Source organism: Parasteatoda tepidariorum, chromosome 7, assembly GCF_982258835.1.
Source record: "Parasteatoda tepidariorum strain Cologne lab strain chromosome 7, Ptep-v5.0, whole genome shotgun sequence".
Taxonomy (NCBI): Eukaryota; Metazoa; Arthropoda; class Arachnida; order Araneae; family Theridiidae; genus Parasteatoda; species Parasteatoda tepidariorum.
Genome location: NC_141761.1, coordinates 64,880,531 through 64,899,538, shown reverse-complemented (window position 1 = coordinate 64,899,538; position 19,008 = coordinate 64,880,531). Strand labels below are relative to the sequence as shown.

Here is a 19,008-nt window from a genome sequence, read left to right as displayed (position 1 = left end):
GGAGGAGGGAATCATACGAATGGATTGGCCAGCGTGTTCTCCGGACATGGACCCAATCGAGTATGTTTGAAACATTCTAGGCAAACTAATTTCTGGATACTAACCACACCCTCAAACTCTTTAAGAACTGGAAAGAGCTCTTCTAGAGGAGTGAGACAGAATACCCCTGTCTCTCATTAGTAACCTCACTGACTCGATGTGTCAAAGGTGTTCAACGTTGCTGGCCACCCGGGGAAATCGTACCCCCTTCTAAAAACGATTTTCCTTTAAGGAAACGCCTTTTTGTAATTTTTTTTGTCATACACAAATTTTGTTTTTTTCCTTTTGTACCCAAATGCTCAATAAAACGCTTTTTTTTCTGCAAAACAAATATCATTTTTATCGCATATAGCCTACACGTCTGTTGATAATGTATCTATCATTCAAAAAAATCTCCAGGTGTAACATCAATACACAATCTCAATATCCTCTAATTGTTTTGATCAGTGAATAAACTACAATAATTAATGTAATATGTATTTCTAATAATATATAATTTTAAAACTCTAACTTGGTGCAATTTTTTATTTATTTTTTTACCGTACAAGAAACTTTTATAATTAAATTTTTTTTCAATTATAGTGATATTTCTTTATTCTAATGAAATCTGTTTCTTATAAAAAGGAAAAATAAGTAACGTAAAAAGATTTTTCTAGCCTAAAATATTTTGCAGCCTAATCTAACAAATAACGACTGTTTGTAATCAAACATAAATGTATTTTTTTTTGCATTTATACACATTGTAATTTCATTTTCAAATTTTAATTTGAAATATTTTTTTCTGTATTTCAGACGAAGCCGGTGGCTTTTGCTGTTCGGACCAACGTCGCTTATGACGGTGGTTTAGACGACGATTCACCAGTTCACGGTTGTGCCATTTCATTCGGCATTAAAGACTATCTTCACATAAAAGAGGTATAAGAAATATGTGATTGTTTTCTTTTAATAAGATAGGTTGAACTCCGACCCACCCCAGGGGGGTATACGGAGATAAAAATAAAATTATTACAATCAAAATTTCTCTAAAAACTAAAATTACAGTAAAATTTTGCCAAATGACAGTGGTGGTGATCAGTTAAAAGTGGATTAACTTGACAATTAAAATTGTTTGTTTTCTTTTAATTTAAAACATATCTATAATGAATGAAATATTTTTAATTTTTTTTTAAATATTTAAACCTTTTAAGAATAACAGACTTTCTATGCCGGTAATCTATTTTAAAGCAAAAACTATTGCGGTTGTTTTTCTGAAAAAACTAATAATTTGAATTAATATTTCTAACTTGTTTTCTTTGTGCTTTTCTAAATTCCTTTATAGATGATTTAAATTTTATATTTTAAATCGAAATTTAAAATTGAATTTTGTCTCAAAAAATTATTTACGAGTATAAATAAAAATCAAAAGTTTAAAAAACTATTACTAGTAAAAATGTTTCGAACAATAATCTAAAAAAATTTAAAATCGGTGGCGAAGTTTTTGAAACAAGGACTCTTCATAAAAAAGAACAAATTCATAAACCGCATGAAATTTCTCCGAAAATGTACGAAGAAATCAAATCTTTACTTAATTAAACTTTTTAAGACTTGAATTTGTAGTCTTAAATTAAATTTTGTCGAATTATTCAAGCATTTACCATAAATAAAAATTAAACAATAAAAATGAAAATTGTTAATTTTTACCCATACGAACAATTTAGTTCTTAGTTGAGGACTGGAAAATAGTTTTAAATAGTACTTATTTTATGTATTGAAAATTACATTACACATTGCACTGCTAATTTTCATGTTTCATCTGGTATAAGAATATAGCATAAAGTACTGTTTGATTTTTTTTCAAGTTTTCATTAACTTTAAGAACGATGCGTGAAGGAAAGATTTTAAACGATTTCAAAGTTTAACATTCCGTTTTTATTTTTAATGCAATAGAAAACTCTTCAGCACTAAAAGCGCATTGTAACTAAAAACAACTTTTTTTCCGACAACCTTTTGTGAAGCCACAAATTAAACATTTCTAATTTTCTACTACTGAGTAATCTAAATATCTACTTATAAATCTTATAGGGGAGTGTCGGGTACCCCCGCCCACTGTCAATTTCATATGTATAGAATATTTTTTCAAGCCAATGGGTCATCGGACATTAATTGTCATATTAAAAAAAGATTATTTTCAAGTTTCAAGTATTTATGCAGCTGGTAACATGGTAAACAATAGTTTTGAAAATATGTTGAATACAGTAGTCATGAAATTAAGAAAAATTAGTTGAATGTTTCGATTAAACTTCATTTTAATACTAAAAAAATAATTTTTTCTATACATGCAGCATAAAAGTGTGTAGACATAAGTTTAATTTGCACAAAGAACTATGTTTATATGTGAAAAATTGTTCGAGTAATTACAAATTTACAAAAAAATTGCATTTCGGGTAGCCCCGCTCACATGAATGTCGTGTATCACCGCCCAATTTTATTTCGTCGATAAATGTATGGTTGTAAAGATTATTATTTTATTGCTTCAAATTTGAATGTTATATGCATTTTTAACAACAAATATATGTTTAAATATTATATGAAACATAAATTTACATATTTAAAAATGCAAATTAAATATTTTTAAAATGTAATTGATATATCCAAATTAAATTTAATATCAAGAAATCATAAATATTATGATAAGCTATTCGCATTCTTATTTATTTTCACTTATTTGCGAACGAATCAGTCTACAGAAGCATATAATGCAATCAAAGTAAAAAGTATGACATTTGTTGTTATTAAATTATAGAATTCACTAAAAGTATATAAATATGTAATAAATAAAATAATTTTGTGATAAAAATGATAAATGAGGTTTACAGAAGGAGCAATGTCCGGTGAATACGACGGTGTGGGTAAAATATCCCACTTGACCGTTTCCAAATAATTTTTTACGACTTTTGCGATATGAGGCCGACCGTTATCATGCAGGAGAATAACTTTGTCATGTCTTTGTTCGTATTCGGGCCGTTTTTCACGTAATGCACGGCTCAAACGAATCAATTGTTGCCTATACCAATCGCCCGTAATGGAATCGCCAGGTTGTAGCAGCTCATAGTATACAACACCATTCACCTTTCTTCTTTCACCATTCTTGAAAATTCGAAACCATTCCCTACATGATTTATCAGTTGGAGCATTGTTGCCATGAACTTCTACAAGCATTCGATGCTCTTCAAATGCACTTTTCTTGCAATTAAAGCAGAAACATAAAACCTCCCGCAAATGCTGCTTCGTTACCACAAAATTTGACATATTCAACAAAGTAAAAAATAGGGTTTTTGTATGAAACTCAAAGCGATATAAACTGAATATTATTGACAAATGCCTAACCTCTCTGAAACCACCATTTTATAATATTTAAAAATATTTTTTAACCAGTTCTATATGTTATTTTATAAACTTGCTTTTTTCATAATTTTAAGTAAATCATATTAACAATAAATAATCTCCTGTAGAAATACAACAACGACTGGTGGATTGGTCGCCTAGTAAAAGAAGGCTGTGATGTCGGATTTATACCTAGTCCTGTTAAATTAGAAAATCTACGTTTACAGCAAACACAAACAAGTAGTAGGAAGTTATATACCAGGTACTTTTTATAGATTTTTGGGTCCCCCTTTAAATATGTTGATGAGTATATCCTTATTTCTTAGAATATAGAATTACAAACAAAAAATTCTCATTGTAAGAAATAATTAAATTTTCAAAGATCAGATATACTTTCATTTTTAGATTATAGATTTCTTAATTAGATTTTTTTTTAGATTGTATTATTTAATTATATTTTTATTATTCTATATAAAATTATTTATTTTATGAAGTTTTATTTCTCTTAAAATGTTAAAGAAAAACTATTTCTGAAAATGATAATAATAGTGAGTATCTTATTGCTCAGATGATGGAATTACAAAAAAAAAGGCTCATTGTATAAAAATGATAATGCACTTAATTATTTTAATTTTGTGTTTTAAGAGTATTATTATGAGCATTTAGGTTTTATAATTCTGATTTAAGATACTGTTTCTACAACTTCAATGCTAAAATTTAACTTATTTAAACGTTCCTCAAAACAAAATTTTGTATAATTTATCAAATTGGTCACATTTATATCAAATAAAATTATTGAGAAAGAAACATTTCGGCACATTTAAAACTGAGCATTACTGGTTATTTTTTGAATTGATACTTTTAATATTTGTTTTCAGAATATTTTTAAATTTTTTTTCTCTTTTAACAGTAAAACTAGTTCCTCTTCAAATCTCGGAGGTCTAACAAATGACCTTACTAACACAAAATCAACATCTAGAGGTTCAACTCCACCTACTCCAGGTAAATTTTATTCTCTTTATTGATAAGATATGATTCTTAACTGAGAAATATGTTTTTATTGATAGAAATAGTGAGCTAATTCAAAATTAATAATCCCCTAGGTTTCGATGTGGACCAGAATGGTGTAGAAACGGGTGCTGGCGACGACAGTGACAGTCTGGGCAATAGTAAGCTCGGAAAGACTGTGACTACGCCGCCAGCGAAAGAGAAGAAGAAACCCTTCTTCAAAAAAGTATGTCCATTCACAGTCTAACTCATTTTTTAATAGCAATTTACCTTACATTCCGTTCACACTTTTCAGTTTGATTTTCAGAGAGATTTCGCACTTTTACCTTACATTCCGTTCACACTTTTCAGATTGATTTTCAGAGAGATTTCGCACTTTTACCTTACATTCCGTTCACACTTTTCAGATTGATTTTCAGAGAGATTTCGCACTTTTACCTTACATTCCGTTCACACTTTTCAGATTGATTTTCAGAGAGATTTCGCACCTTTACCTTACATTCCGTTCGTAAGATTTGAAGTAATTTAGCACACGCATTTCAAGTGCGCAGCCACCAATTCTGGTTAAATACGCCCTGTGAAAAGATATGAAATTTATGTGAATAAAAATAAAAGGTTTTGCAAAAACCGGTAACGAATATTTAGAATAAACGTGCATATAATGAAAGTTAAACTTTTTCCTACTAATTTATATAATTAAAGGGAATACATTCTATTATTTTTAAATTACGGAAAAATATTTAATTTCTTATGGTCTTATTATAATTTGACAACCATAATTTAAACTAAAACCAATAAAATAATATTTTTAATTAAATAAACCAATTGTCGCATGATTCATTTTAACATCTTGTTATAATGAATCCTCCCTCTTCATTTTGCGTTGGTGCCCTTCATCTATCTGTAACACGTCCACGTTGTTAATTTGAAGGAAAGGTTAAACGGAAAACAATGATTAAAAGTTATAAACAACGTACTTGTAGGTTTTCAAAACAACAACAAAACGTAAAAATACATAGGATCTAAACAAATAATAAAATAAAACCCAAACATGCGCAGTTTCAAATCTTACGTACGGGAGAGTATGGAATATAACGTGAATTTGCGAAATCACTCTATCTAATATCTTGGAAATCCAATTCTTTCGAATTAAAATGGTCAAGAAAAAGAGAAAATTATGCTTTAAATTGTATTAATTAAAAAAAAAATAGTTAGAAAATTTTATCGGAATCCTATGCACATTTTCATCTCAATACGAGAGATAAAAAGTGCGATTTAATGCCACTTTTATAGTTCTTTTTAACTCTTATGAAAGTCACGTAAAAATACGCATTTGAACAATTAATATGTTTATGTAATTTCTGCAACTATACAAAAATGTGAAAATTATTTAGATTTCACTTTGTTTTTCAAAAATTATTACAACACTGAGGAAAAAAAATTGGTGAATTTTTGCAAATACTTTTTTTTTGCAATGCCAATCTGGGTTGACATTCGTCAATTCAGGCGCATAAAGGCAGATTTGTTGGCCACTCTTTCAGGAGCGCCATATTAAGTGGGTCAACGTTGCTCCCACAGTGAGGACAAGTAGTACAGAGAATGAAAAAATATCCATGCCTTGCCCGGGATTCGAACCCAGAATCTTTCTGATGCAAAGCCCTGACCCCTACACAGGCTGGTCGGCTTTTTACAAATATACTTGATCTTACCTAATTTTTGTGCCGGAATTTCAAATCTAAAATTAGTTTTGTTCCTAAAGCAGATATTGAATCATCCTAATGCTGATTTACAGAATGACATTTTTATTATATTTTTGTCGAAATGTACAATTCTAGAAGCGTTATATAGAAAAAGGGGGTCGAGTAAATATTGTGACTAATTTTTAAGGGAATTGTGGCCCATCATCAGGATTGAAATTGCATAGGAAACCGTACACGAAAATGTCGTCATACGTGGCTAGGGGCGCTTTCCTTTTTATGACCTGTTTAGAAGTGCATGGAGAAACAGGTTATAGTAGAGGAATCGCCCCTAATACGAATGATGACATTTCCAGCTATGGTTTCTTACGCCATTTTAATTCTAATGTAACCCAATTCTCCTAGAAGTTGCCGCATTATTTACAGAACTCCTTGTTACACTTAATGCTCTTAAACATTTCGAGAAAAATGAACTAAAAATGTCATTTAAAGAACAAATTTAGAGAGAAAGAGAGAAGATAAACTAATTGCAAGTTTGAAATCAGCAATGTGAAAATATCCAAAATTCTTTAAAAAATCTCACGCAACAGGAAAGGAAAAAAAAGTTCCCGAGTATAATTAATGATTCCAATATATGTGATCCATGCTTCAATTATTCTGCGTGATTTGTTTTAAATTAAATTTGTAGCTATAATTGGAAAAATCGATAATCATGTCTAATAATCGATAATCATGTCTGTCTGACCTACGCTCATATTACACTTTCTTCAGAAACTTTTTGTCATAAAGAAGGAATGCTATTACAACTAAACTTTTTATATACCTGTTTTTTTAAATGATGTACAGGATGATCAGTAAGTTGCATACTTTTCTTTGACGTCACTTATATATAAAAATAAACTGCTCAAAACAATTAAAGGATATTTAGGTTGTGGGTTGATCATTGCACATGGAGAATTGTTTGAATGATTGATACATTATCGACAGACGTAATAGGCCATATGAAGATAAAAATGACATTTGTTTGGCAGAAAAAATGCGTTTTATTGAGCATTTGGGTACAAAATGGAAAAAACACAATTTGTACTTACGAGAAAAGTAAATTTTAAAAAAATATGTCAAAAATTTCTCGCAAAATTTTTAAGAAAGCAGATGAAAAGTCGGTGGTTTATATGTATTTAATATTTTTATTCGAAAACCAATTAACAACGCAAGCTTTCTCTGTGGCATGAAAACACAAACTCAGTTTTACATACTTAGTAATCAATAATCAAAAAATAAATAAAAACAGCTTATTTAAAATGGCAAAATAGTTTTCCACTTGCAATCAATAAATATGACTAACGATAATCAACGTGAAAAAAGTACAAATTAAGGCTACATAAATAAACGGGAAATAATTTCGGTTCTCTACGTAAGAACCACCAGCAATAATGTAAGAGGAAAACAAATGGTATGTTTAAGTGGCATTATTTGTGCCAAAATTTGTGCTTTTTCAGCTTTATCATGCTAAGCGCGAAGTTCACCCTGCCTGCTCTTGCATAAACTAAATAATGAATATTCTGATAAATTTTATAATATCTTTTCAGTCTGAGAACATTCCCCCTTATGACGTAGTGCCTTCAATGCGACCCGTAGTCCTAGTGGGACCTTCTCTGAAAGGCTATGAGGTCACAGATATGATGCAAAAAGCTCTCTTCGATTATCTCAAACATCGCTTTGAGGGACGGTAAGTAAACGAACATTTTCATAATTTTCAGAATTTGTAATTTTCAAAATGAATTTTATTTAATTGTTGAGATTTAAAAATAAAATAAAAGAAATGCAGACTATATCATATAGCAGGCTGCGTAGCGTTTTCAAAAAAGTACTTAAAGGTGCTTATTTTCGTTTTTAAAAGCCTTTAAAGGTGCTTTTTTTCATTGGGTGTTTTCAAAAAGTACTTAATTTTCCCTTTTCCAAAACGAGATTTTTTCTTTACCTTATCAATTTTTGCCACGAATTACGCAAAAAGCGTGGTTTTCACATTGTTCTACTTAACGTTTTCACAATTCATTCAAGCTCAATCCATTTCGGCATACCATCTTTCCGTAGCGTATGAAAGCGCCAATCATTTTAAATGTTTGATAAAATACTTGCGAGTCCGCCTGTGCGTGCACTGAACTAGATTCGGTGGGAAGGATTCTTGTATTCTCATGAGCAACTCTACTGCATTTTGCAAGAGATCCTCAATTTCTGGCTTCCTTTTCTCCCCTCTGAAATCGAACTGAAAAATCTCTTGAATTTCAGCTAATCACGGGGACCAATTAAAATTACAGTTAATAAATTTTTTTCCTTAAAAGCAAAAGAAAATTTTCTCATTGTTAAGTTCATTCATATGGGTCCCCAGAGTAGTAAGAATCACTAAGTTTGATCTCAAAATTTCCATCTCCCTTTCATTCATTTAAATTAATAAAGATAAAAATTAATTGAGATTTTAATTAGTAACGTTGTTTACTTAAGGGACTGAACACTAATTGCATAAAATTTTTATGAACTTCTATTGTACTTTATTACTTTTTCTACTTGTTGCTTTTTTTATTTATTTATTTTTATCATACTAATTATTACTTTTAAAATTTTCAGTACTTTCAAGTTATTTTAAGTTACTATAGTACTTTAAGGTTATTATTTTATTACTATATAATATTTATAGGTAAGATTTTAAAAAATGTATCAAGTGAGGGACTTTCGCTATTTTAAATGAGCAAAAAATCTTATGTTCAGGTTTGTTATTCCAAAAATCTTTATTTCATCTTTTAATGATTTCATTTAAAAACAATTGAAATAAAACAATTACCTCAGATTTGTTAAATATTATAAGTGTAGGGATTGATTAATAATTTACTTCCAACAAAAATACTTCGCTTCAATACTCATTATATTTACATATCAAAGTTATTTCATTTTTTTAAGCATTTCATTAAAGAAATACTGAACCAAGTAACAATTTTTAATGAACTATTTGAGGCCATTCACTACAGTTGTAATATGAATTTATTCAAGTTTTCTTAGTTAGCTTAATTCTTTGCATATCTTTATAAATTTGATATGATCAATAGTAGTGATCTTGTTTATGTGTTTTGAATAACATTTATTTAAATTTGAAAAATACACTTGATAACCTTTTTAAATAATAGTTAAATTAATTACATGAAAATTATTTTGCATTTTGTTCACTTCTATGTGACGAACTTTCAACAGCATGAAGGGAAAAAAATTATTAGTGTCCATATCCTAATTGTGATCTTTTTTTAAAGTGCTTAAAAATATTTTTGAGTGCTTAAAAAGCATATAAAAGGTGCTTATTTTTTGTGGAAAAATTTGCTATGCACACTGTATATGTACTATATGTTAGCAGTTACCAATTTTTTACTATGGTCCCCTAAATGATCGAGCATCTTTTGGTGGAACTCCAAACATATTAATAAAATTTTTTTAGCAACTGTGAGCATATTGATCAAGGAAGGACTACCATAATTATTTTGATAATATTTAATGTCAATAATCAAATTTTTTTCAATAATCATTTAATCAATAAAACTCTTAAAATAATAAGTTTCAGGTCAAACAGTTCAATTCGCAGGCCTGGAGTGGTATCTATTCTAGTTCAGAATTTTTTTAGTGTAAAGATTAGCTGAAAATGAACAAAATAAGCTGACTTATAATTTTCGAGAAAAAACTCTTATAAAAGTTGAGAATAGTTATCAGAGAAACATAATTCGTTATTCTAGAATTTGGTCATTTTATTTTGAATTAAAAAGTTGACGAGAAGCAATGGTGTTTTTTTTTTTTTTAATATAAATTTTGCCATTTTCGCTTCTGATGGCATTTTGATTAAATAATTTCATAAAAGTTAACCAAACTTTCAAAGAAATTATGAATTTTGTTTTGACATAATTATAATTATCAGTTTCAAAAATTAATAATTTCAAACTCTCGGAACAGGACCTTTATTTAAGTGTTATTTCTTTTATTCAATAGTAAAATGACGGATAATTTTACTAATATATACAATTTAGTTGATATACGACTTAAATTTGAGCTATTTTGAATTTCGTGAACGTTAACCTTGAATATGTTTTTGGAAATCTCTGTATTTGGGATTATTATGGTGAATTGAAACACTCTGTAACTTTATTAATATTAACAAATTCACGGATTATTTTCCATCCTATCAGTTTGTACTAGATTGGTAGATTGGCTTGTGTGGTTCTTTTCTTGTTTCAGTGTTCAATACAGTAATTTTTATCCTTTAGGATCATTATCACGAGAGTTACGGCTGACATATCATTGGCTAAAAGATCGCTTTTGAACAATCCAAGTAAAAGAGCAATCATGGAAAGAGCAAACAGTCGGTCATCATGTTTAGGTAAGTTATTATTTTTTTTACCTCACCCTCACAAATGCTTATTTATTCATCTGTTTTTAAAATGATTGAAACTTCTAAAACTGCTGCTCTATAAATTCATCGTTCTTTACTCATAATCTTTTTCAAGTATAAATCTAATAAAACTATCTATATTTCGTTCAAAACTAAATTTAGTCCTTTAAAATTACGTATTTTTTTGAAATTTGAAATTACATTTTAATCTCTTACGACTGATTATTTTCGCTTTTTAATAAATTAAATAATAAATAATCACTAAAATTGTTTTTCAGTAAATAAGTCTTTTAAGAGGCTACAGAGAAAATTGGCCCACTTAATGAACTCTAATAAAATTATGGAGCTAAAAATAATCGCAGGTTTTAATTCCTACAAACACTCATTTGCAGAACACCTTTATCTTGACAATCGTGTGTATTAAACTCGAGCAAAATTACGGAGTTATACATTATCGCAGGTTTAAATTTCTGCAAATACTCATTTAAAGAACGCGATTAAGAAACACCTTTACCTTGACAGTAGTGTGTATTGTGCTCGAGCAAAATTATGGAGCAAATAATTATCACAGATTCAAATTCCAACAAATACTCATTTACAGAAAGTCATAACAGAACGCTCTTTACCTTGATAGTAGTGTGTATTGCACTGAAGCAAAATTATGGAGTAAAAAATTATCGTGGGTATAAATTCCTACAACTACACATTTACTGAATACCATTATGAGATACTCTTTGCCAGTTGCGCGTAGCCTTCAGTGTTACCTGAACCATCATGGCCAATCAAAATTTAGACATGACAAGAATTTTATTTCACATCAATAATCAGTGTTTTCGTTTTTTTTTCTTTCTTCTTGATAAAATAAATCTAAAAAATAAATTGTGTTTTCAGCTGAAGTGACAGCGGAAATCGAGAGGATATTTGAGCTTGCGCGAACTCTTCAATTAGTTGTTCTAGACTGCGATACCATTAATCACCCTTCTCAACTACTGAAGACATCCCTCGCACCCATAGTTGTTTACGTCAAAATATCTTCCCCAAAGGTACTTTCTTTCTTATTCACTTATATTTTGAAGCATTATTAAATTTTCTCTTCAAGATAGTGCTTATTTATCTAAAGGTAATACTGTTTATAAGTAGAATAAGTGTTTCAAGGTAGATACTTGATCAAACTAGGGCATTGGAGTATGGAAATCACTGAACTTGAGACGTATAACTTGTAACACTCTTTACAAAAAGAGTGTTACAAGTTATTAAGGTTACCTTACTTACTACTATCATCTACTTATTTATCGTACTTTTATGAAATTCATTGATCTTTTTATTTATTTATGGAAAAACTTAAGTAGTGAAAGTATCTTCTCTAAAAGGTAAGATGCCTATTTGTCTGAAAGTTAACGTTTCACATCGTTACCTATAGAATTCCGTACATCTACAAAGTGAGGTTTTTTGTAAGCTAATTTGGTATTGGATTTGTTTATAAATTAATGACATTAAGTACTATCGCAAAATTCAGATTTAGATATCAAGTAATAACTCATTTGTAAATCCAATAACGAAGTGGTCTTTTCTTATCTAGGTGTTACAAAGGTTGATAAAATCAAGAGGAAAATCCCAAAGCAGGAATCTTAATGTACAAATGGTTGCCGCAGACAAACTGTCTCAATGTGTTCCAGTATGTATTTTTCAATAACATATTTCTGTATGTTCATACTGCATATTAGTTGCTGGATATTTACATACAAGTCAATTGCATAATGTACATAATATTTACTAATTGATTGGTTAATTAGTTACTGGATACTTATATACTGCTTATATTATTCAATATATTATATTCAATTTATTAAGTTAAGATTAACGCATAACATATTTAAAATTATCTGATATAACTTAATACTTGTGTAACGTTACTTGTAAAGTTTTTGCCTGAAACACTCACTCACTTCCCAATCCAGATCACTTTTTGATATCAGATTTGATATCACTTTCCCAAATAATCTTTATTTCTTACAAACAAATTTGCGATTTACATTTACTTTACTGGACGCAAACCACCTTCATTGCCAAACAACAACTGACACCTCCTTGTTTGACCATTACTGGCACGCTAGGGACATTCATGGCAAGGGACCATCACGCTAGGGACATTCTCTTTTCTGTCCTCGCTCCTTTTTTTTCCCTTTAACGTTTTCTATTTTTAGAATGTTCTCTTTTTGTGGTGCAGTAGTAATGTGTAACCTCGCCCATGGAAAATTTTATATATATATATACATACATTCAATGAAAAGTTTCTATACTGCATTAAATGTAAATAAAGTTTCATTAAACAAAATAGATTATACTTTGTTATTGTTTGGTAAAAATAGTATGAAATAATTTGTCTGTGAAAAAATAAATCTTCTTTTTAGAGTTAGGCTTAATGTGTTTCGTAAATATATTTTCAAACAGCGTTATTTTAAATGGATAATAAATGTACCTTAAGGCACAAATTCAAAAATAGACAAAATTTTCAAATAAAGATTCCTTTATAGTTATAAAATTTTTTATTTAGTTGTATTCTTTTGATGTCATAATACTAGATTAAAGATTCTTAAAATCACTAAATATTTCTTAATTCAAAAAATTGTATTTAAGAGTCTTCTAATTTTTTTCTTAAAGATCTATAAGTACTTAAAGGTCCGCTCAACGGGGACTTTACAAAGTAAAATAATAAGCATATTGTACTATTTTATGCAAAATGTGCGTGTTTTAAAAGATTTCCTGGGTGACGTTTGTTCAATTTTTTAGCTGATTTCAATGTCACAATTGAATTTTAAAAATTCTTTATATATATATATATATATATATATATATATATATATATATATATATATATATATATATATATATATATATATATATATATATATATATATATATATATATATATATATATATATATATAAAAGCAAGCCTGCCAACATTTTAAACGCAATAAAACTGGAACAAAAATGGCGTTGCATATGAACTTTTAAATAATTTATGCGTAGTGGCTTGGAAAATATGTTTAAATGTATAAAAAATAATACATTAAAACATTAACTTAACTACCATTAGAATAACTTCTTACAAAACGAGTAGAATTTTGGCATCCCTGTATAAGTTCCACTAATCTCATTCAGTTACTTTGTATATGAATATTTTTGTTAAGATCATCAATTAACAAAGTATTTTCAAAATTCTATGCTACCAGTGAATTCAACTAAAAGAAAAGACTAAATAAGAAACAAAAAAATTTTTTTTGAATGTTTGTGTTGTTAATTACAATAAACTTATTGTATTCCTTTGTGAACTGGAGTCAGTTAATTATGGTTTTGACTTGAAATTTTCATCCAAATATTCTGCAAAAAAAATTCATTACATTTTAAAATAAGATAGAATTCAAGTTAACTTTTTTATTTTTTGAGCACAATTTCAGACAATGCAATGGTTGATTTAACAAACTTAAGCAAAAATTGAACTTAAATAAAGTTTTTATAGATAATTAACGTATTTCTTCACTTATTTGTCTAAAACAGTTAGGAAAATGAGAAAGACATTAAAAGATACTAAATATTCTATAGAAAAGTGAACATATACTTCCCGCTGCTTCGTTAAATTTTAAACGCTATTTTCAGGAAACTTTACTTTAAGAATAATTTTTGTACCAAAGTATTTCTATTGATATCTTCTGTTTCTGTGTAATAATCAACCCTTTTTAAATGGCATTTTCAGGAAATGTTTGATGTGATATTAGATGAGAACCAATTAGAAGAAGCCTGTGAACATCTGGCTGAATTTCTGGAAGCATACTGGAAAGCAACGCATCCCCCTGTAAAAACACCACCCCCTATTGTTTCAAGACCCATTCCATCCCCTTCCCCTAGATTAGAAGAACCCAGAGGTGGAGCTGGACTTCTGAGACACAATACAACCCCTCCAGGAATGAATTACAGATCAGATAACGAAAGGAGACAAAGGCATCTAGATGAGGTAAGATACAAGGAATTTACATTTTTGAATCATGAGAGAAAAAAAGGAGCACTTTAACATTTATGTCAATTTAACAACCTAATCTATTTCAGCCATTGAGACTGAATTTAATATATGTAAATATTTATTAGAACGCGATTAGATATTTTACTTAAAAACCAATTAATATTTAAGGATTAGTTTAAAGTTTATAGAAAAAAAAATCGAATAATTCCTGTTTCTTCTTTGTAAACCACCCATAATAGTAATATCTTACCTATTCTATTCAGGTCTTTGTCCAAGAATTAAATGTATATAAACATTTATCTGAATGTAATTAGATAGGCTCTTTAAAACTAATTAATATACAAGAATTAATTTGAAGTTTATAGAAAGAAAAATTGAATATTTTAAGTTTTTGTATTGTAAATTACACATAATTGGATTATCTATTATGTAATAAGATTATCTTACCTATTCCATTCAAGTTATTAAGCAGGAATTTAATGTATGTAAATATTTATCTGAAGGTAATGAGATAGTGTTTAAAATTTAATTAATATTCAAGTATTAGTTTGAAGTTTTTTTTAAGTAAAATTGAATATTTGTATACATTTGCAATTGTAAATCACCCATGAAAGTTCATCTATGATGATAAAAGGAGGAGTTTCTGCAGGTGTCTGTTACCCTCTTATATCTTCTGAATCATTTATGTTAGAATGTTGAAATTTTGTCTTCAGATGAATGGTGGAATTTTATTCCTTAATCCTCATAATAGCTCACAAATTTCCAATTTTTTTTAAAACGTCTCTCTTGAATGAACACTGAATATTTCTCATTAGTTTACCATTCACCATTGTTATAAATTATATTTCATTCTTCTTTCTCTGACATCTGAAAGACAATGTCAGTGACATTTGCTATATTATGGCTCTATTCAATAAAAAAAAGAACTTTATAGTTCATTTCTAATTGTTTAATTATTGTTCATTTGTTGTATCAGGTAAGCTCAGGGATGAATTTCAACGTGGAGGACTACGTCTCCAAATTAGTATTCCTAAAGTTATGTGAAACCACAAGTTTATTTTATTGATAATACGTTTTTGAAACTTGTTTCCATAAAACTAAATAATTTAAAATAAATGGAAATTGAATTACATATAAAAATACGTTAGATACTAGTAAGCAAAATTGAAAAAAATGTATTTGTAACAAATATACCGATAACGGAATTTAATATTGGTACCTAACATCTGTGGTGTTAAGGGGTTCATCTCTCACCTCCTCTAAAGGAAAAGAACCAAAGAGAATTGTTTGATTGCAGTTAATTTCAACAATTTATAAATTTCCCTTGAGCAATATAGTTGCTAAATAATACAGGGTTATTCATAATTCCTTCCGCCTGTAAACGCCATTTTTCTTTACTACAACTGGCTTCAGTGGTACATGTTACTGTCATCTACCGGCAACTGCTTAAATTAAAACTTGAATACTTTCGGAATAATTTCATATGTTCTTTTTTGACATATTCGTCTTCTTTTTTTTACTATTATGCTTCAAAAACCCGGAGGGAATTATGAATAACCCTGTATATTAAATAGAGTTAATCCTTGTTTATGATGAGATAAACTTCTAAAAACTTATTGCAATTAATCTAATAGCATAAAATACTGAGACTGATAAGTTCAAATTATTTTATCTTCATTTAATGTGTCTGTATGTGCCTTTTAGTTTTGTGCATGATTTTGTATTAATTATAAATGCCGATTTAGTGATAATTTACTTTTCGGACGCTGCACGAAAAACGGGAAAATGCATTTAGTATCAACAACAGCAAATTAACAATTGGTTTATATCTTTCTGATATATTTGTGTCAGAAATTGGAACTTTTATTTTAGACAGTAAGAATTTTAGAGTGTATTTTCATGGTTTCAATTCAAATGCTTTGCAAAAAAATTTAATTTATGGGGCACCCCCCCCCACTGAGATTTTAAAAATTTTTATTTTCACATTTTTTATTAAATCTTCTAAACGCTTCAATTTCATAAAAGAAAAAAGGAAAATTTTTTCCTAAATTCAAACTTATGGTACATTTAAAACAATAACATATGAATCATAAATTTCAATAAATTTCTTTAAAAAAATCCCTAAATCCAAAAAATAAAAAGTTTAAAATTATTTTTTCGTTTCGTCTCTGATAATGTTACTGTGTCTCATGTACAACAACATTCTAATTGATTTATGGAAAAGAGTTTAAAAAAAAAACGAACCGTTATACAATGAACTTTTATCATTGAAAATATGTTGTTTTTTTTATCCGTGTATATTTTATTATGTGTGTCATAGTTTTAAAAAAAAGTTTTTTTTTTTTAAATCTAGTAATTTATTTATGCAAATCTTGCTTATGGTACACTAAAGAAGACAACAAAAAAAAAGGTGTCGAAAATCATTACTAGCTTAGAAAATTTGATTTTTGACGTCCAAACCAATAAAGAAAACATGCTTGTTCAGAATCTTGGCAAAGCTGTTTTGCAGTTTATATTCTAATATACTTTTGTTTTATTTTCAGCCTCTGTCTCCCAGTATGGAAGTAGATCCACAAAGTGATTATAGAATGATGAGAGATACAACACTTAGAAGAGAGCTGCCTCCCATAAGTGGAGACAGGGGTTACGGACCACAAGGAGGGGGCCCATCTGAGCGGGACATGCACCCCCTTCCAGACCGCTACCCGCAAACGCACCACTCGCAGCCACACCGAGCACCACCCTCCTCCATGATGATGGACTTCAGTGACCAAGAGTACAGTGATCGTGCCGCGTGGGAGCGCGGAGTTGTGAGGGATCGCGATCGAGAGCGTGAGCGCGACCGTGAGCGTGAACGAGAAAGGTCGCAGCACGATTACTACATGGAAGACGTGGATCCTCAGATGAAGATGAGAATGGAAGGATCTCCCATGGATTACGGAGGGAGGTACGGAGCTTCAGAGATGAGGGAGATGCGGGAGATAACGGACCCGCGGGACATGCGACATCAACCGCATCATCCTCACGACAGAGATTATCCCTCCCCATATAGAGGGCAAACTATGGTGCATAGAGATATTTTGTAAGTTGCCTTCTCACCTTCATCTGACATCTAATCAACAAATTCCTGCGTATCGATTTCGACTTCCTTTTTTTAGGAAGTGAAAGGATGCCCTGGAGCAGCTGGAGCAACTTTCTTTATAAAGATCCCATCGCTCTTAACATTTCTGTTGAAAATTGCCTCTTGGATATCAATAAGCCAACCTTATCTTTTTTTTCTTCTTGCTCTTCTTCCATCACGTGACCAGCCCATCCTGTGTTGTGTTTCAAGTTTCTATAATCTTTATATTTTGTTCGTAAAATGTACGAAGAGAATTGAAAAAAAAAACGAAAACATTTTCTCTTCTCTTCTATTGCTGCCTTCACAAAGTCCATCCCAGCACATCGTTGGTTTGTTGTAACGTTTGTAATCATTTTAAAGAAAAAAAAACTGACCTCAGGAATGTGATTGTGACCTCATCACATTCAAGAACTAACTAAACCGTCAACGTGGAATGCTCAATCGTAGAGACCGCCGTTGGCCCATTATTAACTCTATAAATATATATATATATATAATTGTTGACGCGTGTGTCAAGAATATTAATATTTGCGTTTTAACCATTGAAAAATAAAACTTGTGAAATCTATGCATAATACGATTTCAAATGATATGGAAGAGCTTTTCGCTGCAGATTTTTGACATCTATGACTGTTCATTTTTTAATTTTTCAAAGAATTCCTAAATAATCACTGGCATGCTCATTTTTTAAGTTTGCATTGAAGTTTAAACATTTTCGAGTCAGAAGTTCAATTCAATATTCTGCAATAGCATACATTTTCCAGTGGAGTTTCAAAATAGTTCCTCCACAATAATCGGAATTTCTTACATTTCTACTTCCCAAGCAGACAAAGAAAAATCAACTTACAAACCTAGTCATGTTTAGCAACTTTTTTCCACTCTATTACATGTATGGTGTTACCAAGTTCATATGACCCTTTTTTATGAAAGTAACAAAAACTACTGCGTTAGCTGCGTATCATCTGTGATGTGCTAAAACAGTTGTTTATCAGCACCATCGTGCTGAAAGCCTAAAGAACATTCTAGATGGAAAAGGTACAAAATAGAACTTTAAAAAGTAGACGACAGGAGAATCCCAACCGTAGGACATTCTTTCAAAGATGATGCAAATAATAATTGATTGCTAGTCAAAGCTGTGTATTATTTGTGATGAATTTTGAATACAAAACTGTTCTACTGACAATATTAGATTTTTATGTTTAAAACCATTTTTTTTTAATGTCATAGTAGTTATTATGCTTTTTCCTAGAAAAAACTACGGGAGAGATTTTTCTGCGTATTTATTATTCTCTTCTGACAATACCCTCTATTATAACATTAAACCTGTGCATAATTTA

At 29.6% G+C, this 19,008-nt stretch overlaps 1 protein-coding gene across 5 annotated transcripts in view; it reads left to right on the top strand.

Annotated features, from left to right (window-relative positions):
* The window catches only part of Ca-beta (Calcium channel protein beta subunit), a 150,504-nt gene extending 131,496 nt beyond the window's left edge, over positions 1-19,008 (top strand). For all 5 annotated transcript variants that reach the window (XM_071183359.2, XM_043044163.3, XM_043044164.3 and 2 more), the window contains 10 exons: positions 832-954; positions 3,531-3,664; positions 4,313-4,404; positions 4,506-4,636; positions 7,697-7,836; positions 10,406-10,518; positions 11,422-11,573; positions 12,110-12,205; positions 14,287-14,544; positions 17,094-19,008. In XM_071183359.2, coding sequence (XP_071039460.2) covers positions 832-954; positions 3,531-3,664; positions 4,313-4,404; positions 4,506-4,636; positions 7,697-7,836; positions 10,406-10,518; positions 11,422-11,573; positions 12,110-12,205; positions 14,287-14,544; positions 17,094-17,636 — 1,782 coding nt within the window. In that variant the 3' untranslated portion in view covers positions 17,637-19,008. The remainder of the gene's footprint in view (positions 1-831; positions 955-3,530; positions 3,665-4,312; positions 4,405-4,505; positions 4,637-7,696; positions 7,837-10,405; positions 10,519-11,421; positions 11,574-12,109; positions 12,206-14,286; positions 14,545-17,093) is intronic.